General features: G+C 38.4%; 1 protein-coding gene across 6 annotated transcripts in view; it reads left to right on the forward strand.

Moving 5' to 3' along the window:
• The window catches only part of TRPC3 (transient receptor potential cation channel subfamily C member 3), a 76,216-nt gene that overhangs the window by 26,632 nt on the left and 35,538 nt on the right, over positions 1-14,046 (forward strand). For all 6 annotated transcript variants that reach the window (XM_059169058.1, XM_059169067.1, XM_059169075.1 and 3 more), the window contains exons 3-5: positions 911-1,099; positions 10,316-10,480; positions 13,394-13,610. In XM_059169058.1, the coding sequence (XP_059025041.1) occupies positions 911-1,099; positions 10,316-10,480; positions 13,394-13,610 (571 nt within the window). The remainder of the gene's footprint in view (positions 1-910; positions 1,100-10,315; positions 10,481-13,393; positions 13,611-14,046) is intronic.

The following is a 14,046-nucleotide window of genomic DNA, read 5'->3' on the forward strand; positions in this document are numbered from 1 at the left end:
ACTTCCTTATCCCAGTCCATGGCACTATATAAATATGCTAATGAAATTAAAGATTCACAGATTATTTTTAGCAAGGTGTTAGTTCCAGTGGCCTGGAAATTTTCTCTCAGGTATTGATATTCTGCAACCCCTGAGAATTCAATTACATATAATCAGACATTTCTTTCCTTCCAGTTCTGCAGGACATGATAACCTTCAGACAAACAAGGAAAAATACCTCCTCTCTCTGTTGGTGCCTGTCCATCCCTTTTCATTCACTAGAAACCAGTCGTTCTTAAACATAAGTGTGTATCATAAACACATGGAGAGTGTGTTTACAGATTACTGAGCCCTCTCTTCAGTTTCTAGGTCAGAACAACGGAGATGGGATCTGAGAATACATTTCTAATACAAGCCCAGGTGCTGTTGAAGCTGCTGATTGTAGGACTACACCTTGAGAAGCTATGTCACCAACAAGGCAATGGAGAACAGAAACTGAACAAGTTATTTTCATGTGTAGTCAGTCTTCTATGTCAGATCACCACTTCAGAAAAATTACCATTTAAACCAATTTGCACTACAGAAATGGTTTTCTTTTGGCTCTAAGGAAACTATTGTTTATATGAGAGATGCAGCTCTTTTTGGTCCTTGGGTCTGTGCCTATTAGCATTTAGCCAACATCTCTTAATACAAACCAGGAACAAATGTGCATACCATTTTCAAAGTGGGTGCATTGCAGAAGATACTGGCTGAGATCGGGACTGGGGGCAAATCCCACTTGTGTCTAACTCAGCAAGCCTTGCGTCCATGTAGGAACAGTAGCTTCCAACCAAAAGAAGGGACCCCTTTTTGTAATTCACCAAAACTTTAAACACTTTCCATTGAATTAAAGCAAACTCCTTGAATTAAACTTTAAAACTCTTGTTCTTAGAATGACTATCGGAAACTCTCCATGCAATGCAAAGACTTTGTGGTGGGTGTGTTGGATCTTTGCCGGGACTCAGAAGAAGTAGAAGCTATTCTGAATGGAGATCTTGAATCCACAGAGCCTCTAGAGCTACACAGGCATAAAGCTTCCCTGAGTCGTGTCAAGCTTGCTATTAAGTATGAAGTGAAAAAGGTGAGTGGTCTGCTTTTATCCAACACCATCTTGGAATAAACATGTAATATCAACGATGCTATAATCCTGAGAAAATGTTTTAAATTATAAAGATGTTATTGATAAAAGATTTTTTTTTTGTCATGAAGGACGTTAAGTAAAATATGGTAAAATTGTGAGTCAGATATCTAGCTTCTGTAATCCTGTCTACTTTTTGTCTGCTGTGAGACCTTGGATAAGTCATAAAACTTCTTTAAACTTCAATTTCCTCATGTGAATGGAGGATAATCTCTCCTACCTCAGATAATACAATTACAGTGGATTAAGATACACAAAAGAACTTTGTGGACTGCTCATTTACAATGCAATTAAAAATAATAAAATGTTACTTGTATACATTTTTGTAAGTCACTGCTACAGCTGTCATGTTAATCCTTGTGACTAGCCTATGTCATTATCCATTTAACCTATAAAATAGGTGAAATAGATGATGGCATTTCTAATCTACAAGGAAACCAAGTTTTGCCAAGCTTAAATAATGTGTCTAAGTCCAGAGACGTGGATACCAGAAATAAAATTTATGATTACTTTTTTACTCTGTTTATTGCAGGTAAACAGTTAAGTGTATATATTTGCTGCTTGTACAGGGCTTGTAAATCATGAAAATTGTAGTTATGATGTTTTACTTTAATAAAAATCTCAGTTATCTATAACTTAGCAGCATTTATATGTTATATAACCAATATTTTTTTATCCTCTAAGAGAAACTGACAAATCACCAAGAAGTAAGCTGTTTTCAGGACTAGATCTAGTTTCAAGAACTGGTTAATCTCTGCATAGCTGAATTTTCTCTCCTCCCTGCATGGTGCTTAAGAGGGCAGGGAGCCAGCCTGCAGGGGTTCAAATCCTCAGTTAACCACCTATTCCCTGGGTGGCCATGGGCAAGTCACCCAGCCAGGCCAAGCCTCAGTCTGCTCAGTTAATGACGTAGGTACCACAAAAGCAACTGCTTTTTCAGTAGTTTATAAGATTATAAGAGCTAATGCATATAAAGTAATTAGCACAGGTCTAGTGCATGGGGACTATTCAACATGTATTAGCTGGTAACATTTCTACATTATGAAAATTCGTTCTCAGAATGATGACTCTTAAACAAGTTCAGCTTTTCGTCATCAAACACAGATTTCATGTTCATTGTGTTGGGTTCTGTCCTCAGTAGTAGACTACAGTCATTTTAGGCAGAAAGGAATTTAGTAAGGGATCTGAGGAGACTCACAGAATTATTAGAGATGAACGAACGAGGCTATGTAAGTTGTGCCTCCGGAAACCTTACTCGGAACCAGAGCCAGAATGGAAGCCTGTGCATATGCCGCTGATGTGTGGAACGGAGGAAAGTGTGGGCACCCTACCAGCAAGTGAGCGTGAGGGAAACTTCCTCTCTTTCCTCTTCTCTCCTTGTATGCGTGCACGTGTGTACACGCACACACACACACACAGATTCTACCACAATCCAGAGAACTTTCACATACAGTGTTCACAAGGTTTTAGTCAACTATTAATGACAGATCTCCCATCAATTTAATAAGATGGGGGAAATGTGAAGATTCCTAGTAAATACTGATGTGAAATGACTTTTCAAGGAGTTGCCATTTAAAAGTAAATGGGCTCAATTGCCTTCCTTTCAGAGGATTCTTTTTTTTTTTAAATTTTTTATTTTTTATAAACATATTTTTAGTCCCCAGGGGTACAGGTCTGTGAATCACCAGGTTTACACACTTCACAGCACTCACCAAAGCACATACCCTCCCCAATGTCCATAATCCCACCCCCTTCTCTCAAACCCCCTCCCCACAGTAACCCTCAGTTTGTTTTGTGAGATTAAGAGTCACTTATGGTTTGTCTCCCTCCCAATCCCATCTTGTTTCATTGATACTTCTCCTACCCACTTAAGCCCCCATGTTGCATCACCACTTCCTCATATCAGGGAGATCATATGGAACTAGAGCGTATCATGCTTAGCGAAATAAGTCAAGCAGAGGATTCTTTTTTTTTTTTTTAATTTAAGTTTTTATTTTTTAATTCCAGTTAACATATAGTGTAACGTTAGTTTCAGGTGTACAATATAGTGATTCAGCACTTCCATACAACACCTGGTGCTCATTGTAAGTGCCCTCCTTAATCCCCATCACCTGTTTCATCCATCCTGTCACCTTCCTCCCCAATGGTAACCATCGCTGTGTTCTCTGTAGTTAAGAGGCTGTTTCCTGGTTTGCCTCTCCCCCCCCCCCCATTCACTTGTTTTGTTTCTTAAATTGCACATATGAGTGAAATCTTACAGTTCTTTCTTTCTCTAGAGCATTCTTACTAGTTGAGGTTTTCTATATTAAATGAAAAAAGATAATTTTGAATAAGATTAATATTAAACCATTTTTAGAAATCTGTCTGGCCATTTATTCACAGATCTTGCAATACACACCTCTTTCCTTTAGTGCCTGAGAGGAGAGGATTGATTTCAGTTGTCACTGGTTCTTTATCATTACTTTGAAAGTGTCATATTAACAGAGACAGTTCATCTATAGATGTACTTCTGTTAACCAAACTGTCTTGAGACAGTGAATGTCTTCCTGGCATGTTAATCTTCAATAAATCGATGTATACTTTACAACATATGAAGCGTCATTAATAATAAATTTGCTATCAGTCAAATAACTGCCAGGAAACAACAAAATAATATATTTGAAACTGAAAGGAGATTTAGGGTTTTGCAGGTGTTTGTGGGTTTGTTTGTTTTATGTTATAAAAGGAGTATTAGTTCAAGTATTTGATTTGGAAGTTTCACTCGGTATATATAAAAACTTTATTCTAGCATGCCCAAAAAAGCCCAAAAGACTTCCTTCATTCTTCACAACATTCATGTGTCTCCATCTAGCAAGGAGGAAAGATACCCCATCCCTTCTGATGCTTCCTTTTTCCTTCATCTCATTTCCAGTCCTGAAGCAAAACCACTTCTTGGGTTACAGTGGTACGTGAACCCTACCCACTGTGACACTGAGGTATTCTGAAAGGTAGTCTGCAGCTCTGAAAGGCACCGTTTCCGCCTGAGTGGCAGGTGGACTCAGGGCGTGTGACTCAGGGTTCCCCAATTGGAGGGCTCGAGGAACAGGCCACATGTGAGGCATTGGGGTTTCAAAATATATGTAATAGAATTTTTTTCTTCCTGATAACATAATAAACTTATATTTATTCAAATCAATTCATAATTCCACCAAGGAAACCTGTTTTGTGTAATGGTAAGCTGTTTCCCACAAGAGATTCAGGAAGTCTCTTCTGCCACGTGCCCAAGAGTACCCCTGCTCTGGTTCTGAGACTACTAGCTTCTCTCTGACCTTACAGTCCCTAGAACTCTGGTCTTCCCTAGGAATCACACCATGAGTTCTACCCAGGCCTTACAGAGCTCAGTGGCAGTTAGTCAAGAAAATGAAAATATGAAAGACCTGGGCGCCTGGGTGGCTCAGTGGGTTAAGCCGCTGCCTTCGGCTCAGGTCATGATCTCAGGGTCCTGGGATCGAGTCCCACATAGGGCTCTCTGCTCAGCAGGGAGCCTGCTTCCCTCTCTCTTCTCTTTGCCTGCCTCTCCATCTACTTGTGACTTCTCTCTGTCAAATAAATAAATAAAAATCTTTAAAAATAAAGAATAAAAAATTAAAAAAAAAAAAAAAGAAAATATGAAAGACCTGAAGAGGAGAGATCGGAACATTTTTTTAAGACAGTGAGAGAAAGAGAGAGAGAGTGTACACCAATGTGCACATGTGGGGGAGGGTCAGAGAGAGCGGGAGAGAAAACCCTAAGCAAGCTCCACACCCAGCATGGAGCCCTGTGTGGGGCTTGATCTCATGACCCTGAGATCATGACCTGAACTGAAATCAAGAGTCAGGTGCCCAGCTGACTGAGCCACCCAGGTGATCTGAACATGAACATGAGTTTCTGTTTATGTGAGAAAGAACTTTCTAATACAAAAGTAGTCAAAGAAATAACAAAAAGGTAAACAATCTGACAACCTACAATTTAAAACTTCTGAACACAGAAAGATCATAAACAAAAAAAGTAAAGGGCAATGTGAAAAAGGTATAAGTCTTCAATTCTAACACACAAAAGATTGATATTCTTAATGTCCAAAAAGCTTAAATAAATTTTTAAGATAAATTTCTAGAGCTTTGCAGAAAAATAAGCAGAGGGCTTGAATGAGCAACTCACAGAAAATTCAAATGACTAGCAAACATATTTAAAATTTTCAAACCCTCTGGTACTAAAATAAATGCATCCTAATATACAAATAATATTTCCTGTCTCAAAGTTTTAAAGAATAAAAGGTATTCTCAATGCTGCTGGTGAAATGGGCAATCTTACGCTACTGATGAGGAGCAAACAGTAATGTGTTCTCTGGCAGGGAGTGGATGTTATCAATTATCCATCCCACAATCATATCTGGGGTGCCTCTAAGATAAATAATAAAACTGGAAAGAGAGTAAATATTATTACTATTTGTAGAGTTACCCATGTTATTCTACAAAAAAGAATGGAATAAACAATGAATTTTGAAACACTGAGAAGAAATAAAATAAAATGGAAAAAAATTTAACTAAAAAAAAAGAATGGAATAGAGTGAAAGATGAAATTTGATTTTTTGAAAGAGTACAGAAGATTAACTTTAAGGCAAAAATATCAGTTATTTTCCAGTTAGAATAATAGATTATTTACTTCCTCCCAAAAGCTCTGAGTTTTAATTCTGCCCATGCCTCTGTCTTCTGTGCAACTTGAGGATGAACATCAGTCCCTTCTCCCGCATAGAAATAACTGCTCCCAGTAAGCTCTGTCCATTCTTAGAAAGTCCTTGACAAATGTAAAAGACACTAGAAGCTGCTGGACCATCGAATGTGGAAAACTGAGCTATTGAGAAAGGGGAGAGATTTCCTGGGTTCTTCCTCTTCATTCTCTTACTTTCTCCATGGTGAGATTAAACTATAGAAATATCTAGAAAAGAGACATGCGGTAATATATGCACATACAGTTACCTATTGTGTATGAAGAAGGTGTGCTTTCCCTAATTCCCAAAATTGAACAATGCAATGAGAGTGGGCAACAGAGACCTTGGGTAGAGTGCATGTACTGGCTGGTGCCATCCTGAGTCTCACACTGGGCAGACTCTTGGCCCGCTTCCTGCCTGGCACCAAAAAAGAACAGAACACTTTGCACTCGGTTCGAAATCCCACAAACTTATACAATGTAAGTTTTCCATATATTTCATAACTCAAAGAGCTTTAAATAGAAGTTGAATGATGCAGCTTTTATTCATAGCAGTATTTTAAATGGTATGAACTGTGCCTCCAACCATGTCATTAAAAACAAAAACAGAGTGTTCCTACCATGTTTTTGTACAACAGTAGTCCCATGAAGATATTTCTTGAAAGGGCTGATTTGATGATAAGACAGTGTAACATGAATGTTTTTTTAAGTTGAAAATTATCTCATTGTTTTCCATTAACCTGTCTTGATTAGCAGTTCAGTTTACAATCTGGTAGTCATTTGGCAGGGAAAAAAAATGTTTCTTCTCTGTGCTACAGTAGTTTTGTTCCATTGAAAGATTGAGATTTTCTTGTGTGTCAAGCATTCTCCTTTTAAATCAGAAAACTTCAGATAAGGGCATTATTTTTGTAACAATTTCAATTTGCTGGTCCACTGAAGTTAGGATGCAGCATACAAATTTTAACCGACTGGCTATGACTGGTGTGGCAGCCTAGGAGACTTTTTAGGAAGTAAACAATTTTAAGAGAGAAAGGTCACTGCCCTATTTTGAAGTCCTTGAAAAGAACAGAACTCATCTCCCAGGGGGATTAACTTTTTCCCCTCACTTGTTACTATTGCATTTATTTTATTTTATTTTATTTTATTTTATTTTATTTTATTTTATTTTATTTTTTAGGGTTCCTTGTGTGCTTGAATTAGGATTTTAAGTTATTGGAAGAAAATATCCATTTGTGCTTTCTTCCTATGAATTGAAAGGAATGAATAGATAACATATGCTGGTGTATTACTTAAGAAGAGTAGAATTAACAGTATAGGAAATATAGTTGTTAAGCCAGATTTTCAAGTGTTACAAGTAAAATGCAAACACCACAATTTGGGCTACTATTTAACATACATTAAGTGTTTGCACTACATTGTGCAAGTCACAGTGGGTCAAAGATTGATCATTACATAATGCCATATGAAAAGCACTGACAGCTATCACATCTTTAAGGGCTGTGCAACCTATATGTACAGTTCAATTAATGCCATAAAGCACAGCTTCAGATTTGAAGATTATCTGGAAGAGGAACAAGAAGAGGGAGCCAGCTGCAACATTAATATTTCTGTCCTCAAGAGTTAAAACCTAAGAAAGAAAGGCTGGACACTCACCAAAGTGGAATTTGTCCATCAATTCTATATGGACCCATGTCACCTGTCTCTCAACTTCATGGTGATTTTCTATCTTGCAGAAGCCCTCAGCCTATTAAAAGGGGGTGGGGGGGAGGCATGTTGGCTTCCCAGGTGGTAATCTGATGGATGACACTGTCTCTTCCACCTGTGGATTTCTCCAAAGGCACTGTTTTCCAGCCTCAGCTGAGCCTAGCTGGAGGCACAGGAGGGCTTTTTATTTGCATCTGTCCAACTTCTCACAAATACAGACCCTCTAAACAGCAAGACTTTCAGACCAACATTCAAACTAGTACTGTTTTAAATGTTGGTTATTTATCTTGGCAAGCATAAGGAGACTGTCCCCATTTTTTTAAAGATTTATTTATTTATTTGAGAGAAAGCAAGCAAGTGAGTGAGCCTAGGGCAGGGATCGGGCAGGTGCTGATGTGGGGGAGAGACTTTCAAGCAGACTCCCTGCAAAGTGTGGAGCCCAATGTGGGGCTGGATCCTATTATGATCCCAAGATCATGACCTGAGCCTAAATCAAGAGTTGGGTTTTTAACCCACTGAGCCACCCAGGTGCCTCTCCACTTTTTTTTTTTTTCCCATTTTTTATTGAGAGCTTTACTGTGCACCCAAGAAGAGGAAAGGCGTATCACTTTATGCATACTGATGCTTCCATTTTCACCTTATTCTATCAGATACCTAACACAGTGCCTGGCTCACAGTAAGAGTGTACAACATTTTGAAGAGTGAATGAATAAATAAATGAATGACATAGTAGGAACTCAGAGGAGATGAGAATTTTTAACCAGGAGGAGGGGTAAAGCAGGAGGAAGATGATCCAGTAGAGTAAAGGGTAGAAGTGGAAATTTAGCAGAGTTCTCAACAAGAACCCTAGAAAGTTGTCACCAAGCCCCCAGCGTTTTCAGTCTTGATCGTATTTTATCGCAAGTTAAAATAATGACTGTATTAATCAAAAATCAGAACTTCGGAGGAGTGGCAGGCTCTTGAGTATGGAAAGGAGATCTGATATAGACCTAGCAACTAGCAATGACCAGTGAGTGAGCTCTAGGACCTGGGATTTTTACTATTGAATGGAAAGACACGTATAAGATAAAACATGCTTTTTTCATATTGAACTCATTAAGTGAGAAAAGATAGCATCTTCTTTGTAGTACGTTAAATCTCCCAAATCCTCCCAGTTTGTATTATTGAAATAAATTCAGTTGAGTACTGGAAATCTAATATTTGTAAACTCATTTTTTCCCCTTCTATCAGCACAAGACCCTTTGCACCCAGTGGCACAGCTGTCACTGGAGCGGTTCTCACCAGACTTCTCAGAGGGCAGTTGCACACAGGGGCAAAAGTGGGGATTTGGGGGAAATTGCATATCTACTGCCTACCTTGGGAGATGAGGTTTTATTTTTTAACTTTATTCTTATTATTTTTTAATTAGAAGCGCTAATGGGAAACTATATACCAATAAATAGAAACCTATTCACTTCCTAGTAGATGTGTTATTAATAAATAGCCAAATAACTTGAGGAATAGCCTAGAGTTGCTAAGAATCATTAGGACATCAGGATCATTAACTAGAACTTGATTAAAAAAATGAACCCTTCACCTGGTGGGGACTGGCGCTGTTTTCTTTACTTCTACAAGTTTGCAAAAAAAAAAACCCAACCAAATAAACAAAGAAACACTTCATGAGTACTTCCTAACAGGTTCATTGTTATTTTTTATTCTGTTTTTTAGAAGATAGTGAGTGATACTTAGATTTTTGTATTGCTAAACACCCTTTAAAAAGATATGTTGGTACTCATAGTTGATTTGTGAATGACGCTAAATCATTTCCAAGTTTGGGCAAAGTGCATCTGGTCATTCAAAGTCAGGCATATCTAGTCACAAATGGACATCTGTTTTTGTAGGAGCCTTTTCACACGAGCCTGACTACAAATACATTCTGCTACCTGCATAAGGACAGGCCTTTAATGAAATCCCAGTCCCTCTGAATAGATGCTGGCAGATGACTTAGCAAAACCAGATGGCACAATAAAATAGCAGGGCTGAAATAACATAATTTGCTCAGTTTTTCCTGGTTAGAAGTGTAGTTACAAAGAACTGTTGGAGATACAGGTCTGTGGTTTTTGACCTGTGAGAGAGGAAGCAACCAAAAGAGGACAGATTACTGAAACAGGAAGGAAGGGATATTTGATGCCAGTTCCTGGAGGCAGTGCAAGTGTGGACCAAGCATAGTTCTTGCCAGTTGTTGGCTTTTCGTAGATCTTTGCAAATTTGCAGTGGTAGGACGTACACGTACATAGGGCATGTGGTGTGTATAGTTTTCCTACATGTAACATTTTAGGAATTGCTTGTGAAACTTGACACATTTTTCTTTTAGCTGTAGTCTACAATAAACAAAATGACTATTCTTTTCCATCTTGAACCAAAGGCAAGTAAGCTGGCAGACAGTGGGATAGGACACATTTCCACAAAGGAAAGCATCCATCACCTAGATTCTGGAGAGGAATCTGTGGATTACAGTGACTTTCAATCAGAAAGAACTGTAATTAAGGACAACATCAATTTTACCCTTTTGTTGCCAACTTTAATTCTACTAGTTCTGAAGCAATTTGGGGAAATGGAAGTAAGGTAAAGAAGCATATTCTAGTGCTTATATTCCAGAAAAGTGCATATTAATATCTTCAGGATGCACAAGTGTTCAGTAGCTGAAGTGTCCTCAATGGTACAGTAACCTACATCTCTTTCTGCCCACAGTTTGTGGCTCACCCCAACTGCCAGCAGCAGCTCTTGACAATCTGGTACGAGAACCTCTCAGGCCTGAGGGAACAGACCATAGCTATCAAGTGTCTGGTTGTGCTTGTTGTGGCCTTGGGCCTCCCATTTCTCGCCATTGGCTACTGGATCGCACCATGCAGCAGGGTATGTGTTTTTCTCTGTCCATTTCCTCAGTGGTTCATGTACTGTGTGCTCTAGGGATAAAAAAAGAAAAAGCTCCCTACTTAAGTCTCTTGTCAATTTTACCCTGAATGGTAATTGACTCAGGAACACAAATTCTGCTTTTTAATGACTGGGTAAATTCAAATAAGGGAGGAAAAAGGATCTGGTACAGTGGGATAGACCACATTTGAAGGCATATGATACTTACCAGGTTTTTAAGATAAAATCCCCAAGATAGTAAAGAGGAAAAGCTACCTGGGTGAGGTGGCACTTTGCTAATTCTGTTTTCAGCTTAATAAACAGAGAGTCAACTGAGTTGGCCTGTGGTAGGAGAACAGCCCTACAGCCGTGGTACCAAGAAGCAGTTAACCTGAGAACTGGAAGGGTGACTCGTTGGAACCTGTCAAGAGACCTGAGGCTGAGTGTATTAAGTGCAGTCAGGAACAGTGGTGTTAATTTGAAGAATTCCAAAAGGTCCATGCCAGGTTCCCCCAGCCCTTTGTTCCTTCAGAAGATTCTAAAAGGTCGAATTTGGGTTGGGGGCTTTGGAACTTTTAGATTGTTCATCTATTTAGTTTTGCTTGAATCGTTTTGTTTACTACCTTTATCCCTCTCTCCTCTTGCCAGTATAGACTCAATTTAATTGTGCCTCATAGATCTTCCAACAAGAGAAGGGAAGGAATACTAGTCATGCTGACAGAATCTGTATTGGGTTTATAAAGAGTACTGCTGGGGAGAAGAAGCTGTTATGAGATCCTTTAATCTTGTTTTTATATTCCGAAGTCTGATTCTGTTTAAATCAGAGACAGTTTCAGGAAAAGAGTCAAGGCCACTTACAAATGATCCTGGAAATCTGTCATCTTTCTGGCTCAGTAGTCTTTCTGGCAGAGGGAGGCCCCCCTCTGCAGGAACCATACGCGTGTGAGAATATTCATCCCTCTCACTTCATGGTTGAGCTGCCCCTGCAACTAAAGGCAGAAAGTCTGTCATTCTGATCAGTTTTGATGAGTCGACTAAGTTCCTTTATTATGTATCATGGGAAAGTACCTTACCTTTCCTCCAATATATGAACCCTTAAGTCTAAAATTTATAAATGATGAGAGTGGATGCGTTAAAGCAAAAATCACTTCCCCTGCAAATACTTTCCCTTCCTAAGGGAAATGACCTGGAAAGGTCTGATTTCTAAGTGTTCATCTTTGGGGGCAGCTTAATCAGTTAAAACATTGAAGTCCACTCCTTTTTTCTCTTCACTTAGAAAAGTGCAGCTCTTATAAATGGTGTGGTGAGGGATGCCTGGGTGGCTGAGTCAATTAAGCTTCCACCTTCAGCTCAGTTCATGATCCCAGGGTCTGGCAGGCTTCTTGCTCAGCGGGGAGCCTGCTTCTCCCTCTGCTGGTGGCTTTCCCTGCTTGTGCTCTCTCTCTCACTCGTGCTCTCTCTCTCTGACAAATAAATAAAATCTTTAAAAAAAAATAAATGGTGTGGTGAACTCTTTGTCCAGTAGAGACCGTTAAAGGAGGGAATCGAATCGTTGCTGGAGCCCACCTTTATATCTACCGTATACCCCCTAGACTATGGCAAGAAGACAGCATAGCAAGAGCTCCCTACATATATCCCATCTTTAAGATAGGCATGCTGCTTTATTTTCATGTAATTTCAAGTTTTAAAAAATCAGCCTTGATGAGAAACAGACTTGGCCACCCAAAGAAATCACTGTGTGCTACAGATGAGCTCCTGCAAATGTGGCTTTTTGCAGCTGCAGAACAGCACAGCGGCGTGTAAATGTGTTGTTTCTTTTTCTGTGTCTGATAGGGAAAATGTGACACTTGTCTGTCTGCATTCATGTTCAACTCCAGAAATGCTTAACATTCTTCCGTGATTTGTTGACATCAAATTAAGGTTCCAGACATACAAAACATTTGTTTGAAGTTGCATTCTCTTAGATGTGACACTTGTGCTTTATAAGGTCACAGACTGAGTTTGAAGTTGGTTCTGAGTATGTAGGCTAGAGAACTTATTTGATAAATCTACCAAATGTACCTAATTCTTGGGCTGCAGAAGCCCTTGGGACAGGCAGAATTGTTTTTCATTTCTGCTAGAACATGGGGCTTTTAAGGACATTATATCACATGGGATTTTAAAGGAGTTACCTTAAAATAATTATGCACTGAACTTTAGAGATGCTTTTATACTATTTATATGATTTTCCAAACTCAGGGCTGACTTAATTAAGTTAACCTACTTAAAGGTTTTAGTTATTGCGTATCTCCTTCTTCTTCTTGAGGTAATAACACATAAAACATTTACCTGATTCTGATATCTTCTGTCTTTTTTTATAGCATACAAAGTGCAGCTTGATTTCAGAATATTTAGAAATGAGAACAAAAATTTATTTCTGTAGTAGTAAGGTTTTTAATCTTCAAAGGCCTTGTTAGGTACTACAAACACATCATAACGCTACAGTTATAAATGAATGTGTCTCCAAACTCATAAAGTTTCAATTATAAAGCAATAAAGAATACACACTACAAATTTGGAGTTTCTTTTCCCAGACTCTCAAAACCTATATGTTGTTTGCGTAGTCTTTCCTGTAAAAATAAGAATAACCAGCATATGCCTTGTGATTTTCAGAAATCCTGTGAATGCAGTCGACTCTGAGACAAATTGGGTATTTAGAAAAAATGAAGTCTGAAGACTTCTTAAATTACTCTTGGAGGCAGCATCCCCTAAAGAGTAGTTTTCATAATGTATAGCTCTTCACATGCAGAAGCAGAATTTTGAAAGTCTTCTCATTTCATCTATTTTTTTTTTAATCCTGTATTGTCATTTTCAAAAGCAGAAGCCAAGCTTTCCAAAGTAGAAGTTTCTTCTTCTTCTTTGTCTGTTGTCCTACAGCTGGGGAAAATTCTGCGAAGCCCTTTTATGAAGTTTGTTGCACATGCTGCTTCTTTCATCATCTTCCTGGGCCTGCTTGTGTTCAATGCCTCAGACAGATTCGAAGGCATCACCACGCTGCCCAATATCACTGTTATTGACTATCCCAAGCAGATCTTCAGGGTGAAAACCACCCAGTTCACGTGGACAGAGATGCTAATTATGGTCTGGGTTCTCGGTGAGTTTACTATTTTAAATATTCTAATTTCTACAAAAAATTGTGTGTGTGTGTGTGTGTGTGTGTGTGTGTGTATATGACTGCGTTTTTACTGAAAGTGTTATCATGTGATATATGGTGACAACATCATCATTGTAAGATAAGCAGAACAAAATAATTGAGTGATTTGCAGCTTAATAATACTAAAATATATCCCTTAACACTAAGTAAAAATTTTTATGTGTAACATGAGCCTAATTATGAATACACCAAATTTCTAACTTCAATTATTGAGTAATTATAAATTTTATAAAAATGTGACTTACTGATGATGACCAAATATTTCATTGAAATACTTGTGAAATAGCCCAATAGCTATTAACTGATAATTAAAGAACATATTTTGCCTTTGTTTCAGAGGTTTTTTTTTTTTTTTTTTTGGAGAGTTTCCTTAATT

Source organism: Mustela lutreola, chromosome 1, assembly GCF_030435805.1.
Source record: "Mustela lutreola isolate mMusLut2 chromosome 1, mMusLut2.pri, whole genome shotgun sequence".
In the NCBI taxonomy this organism is placed as follows: domain Eukaryota; kingdom Metazoa; phylum Chordata; class Mammalia; order Carnivora; family Mustelidae; genus Mustela; species Mustela lutreola.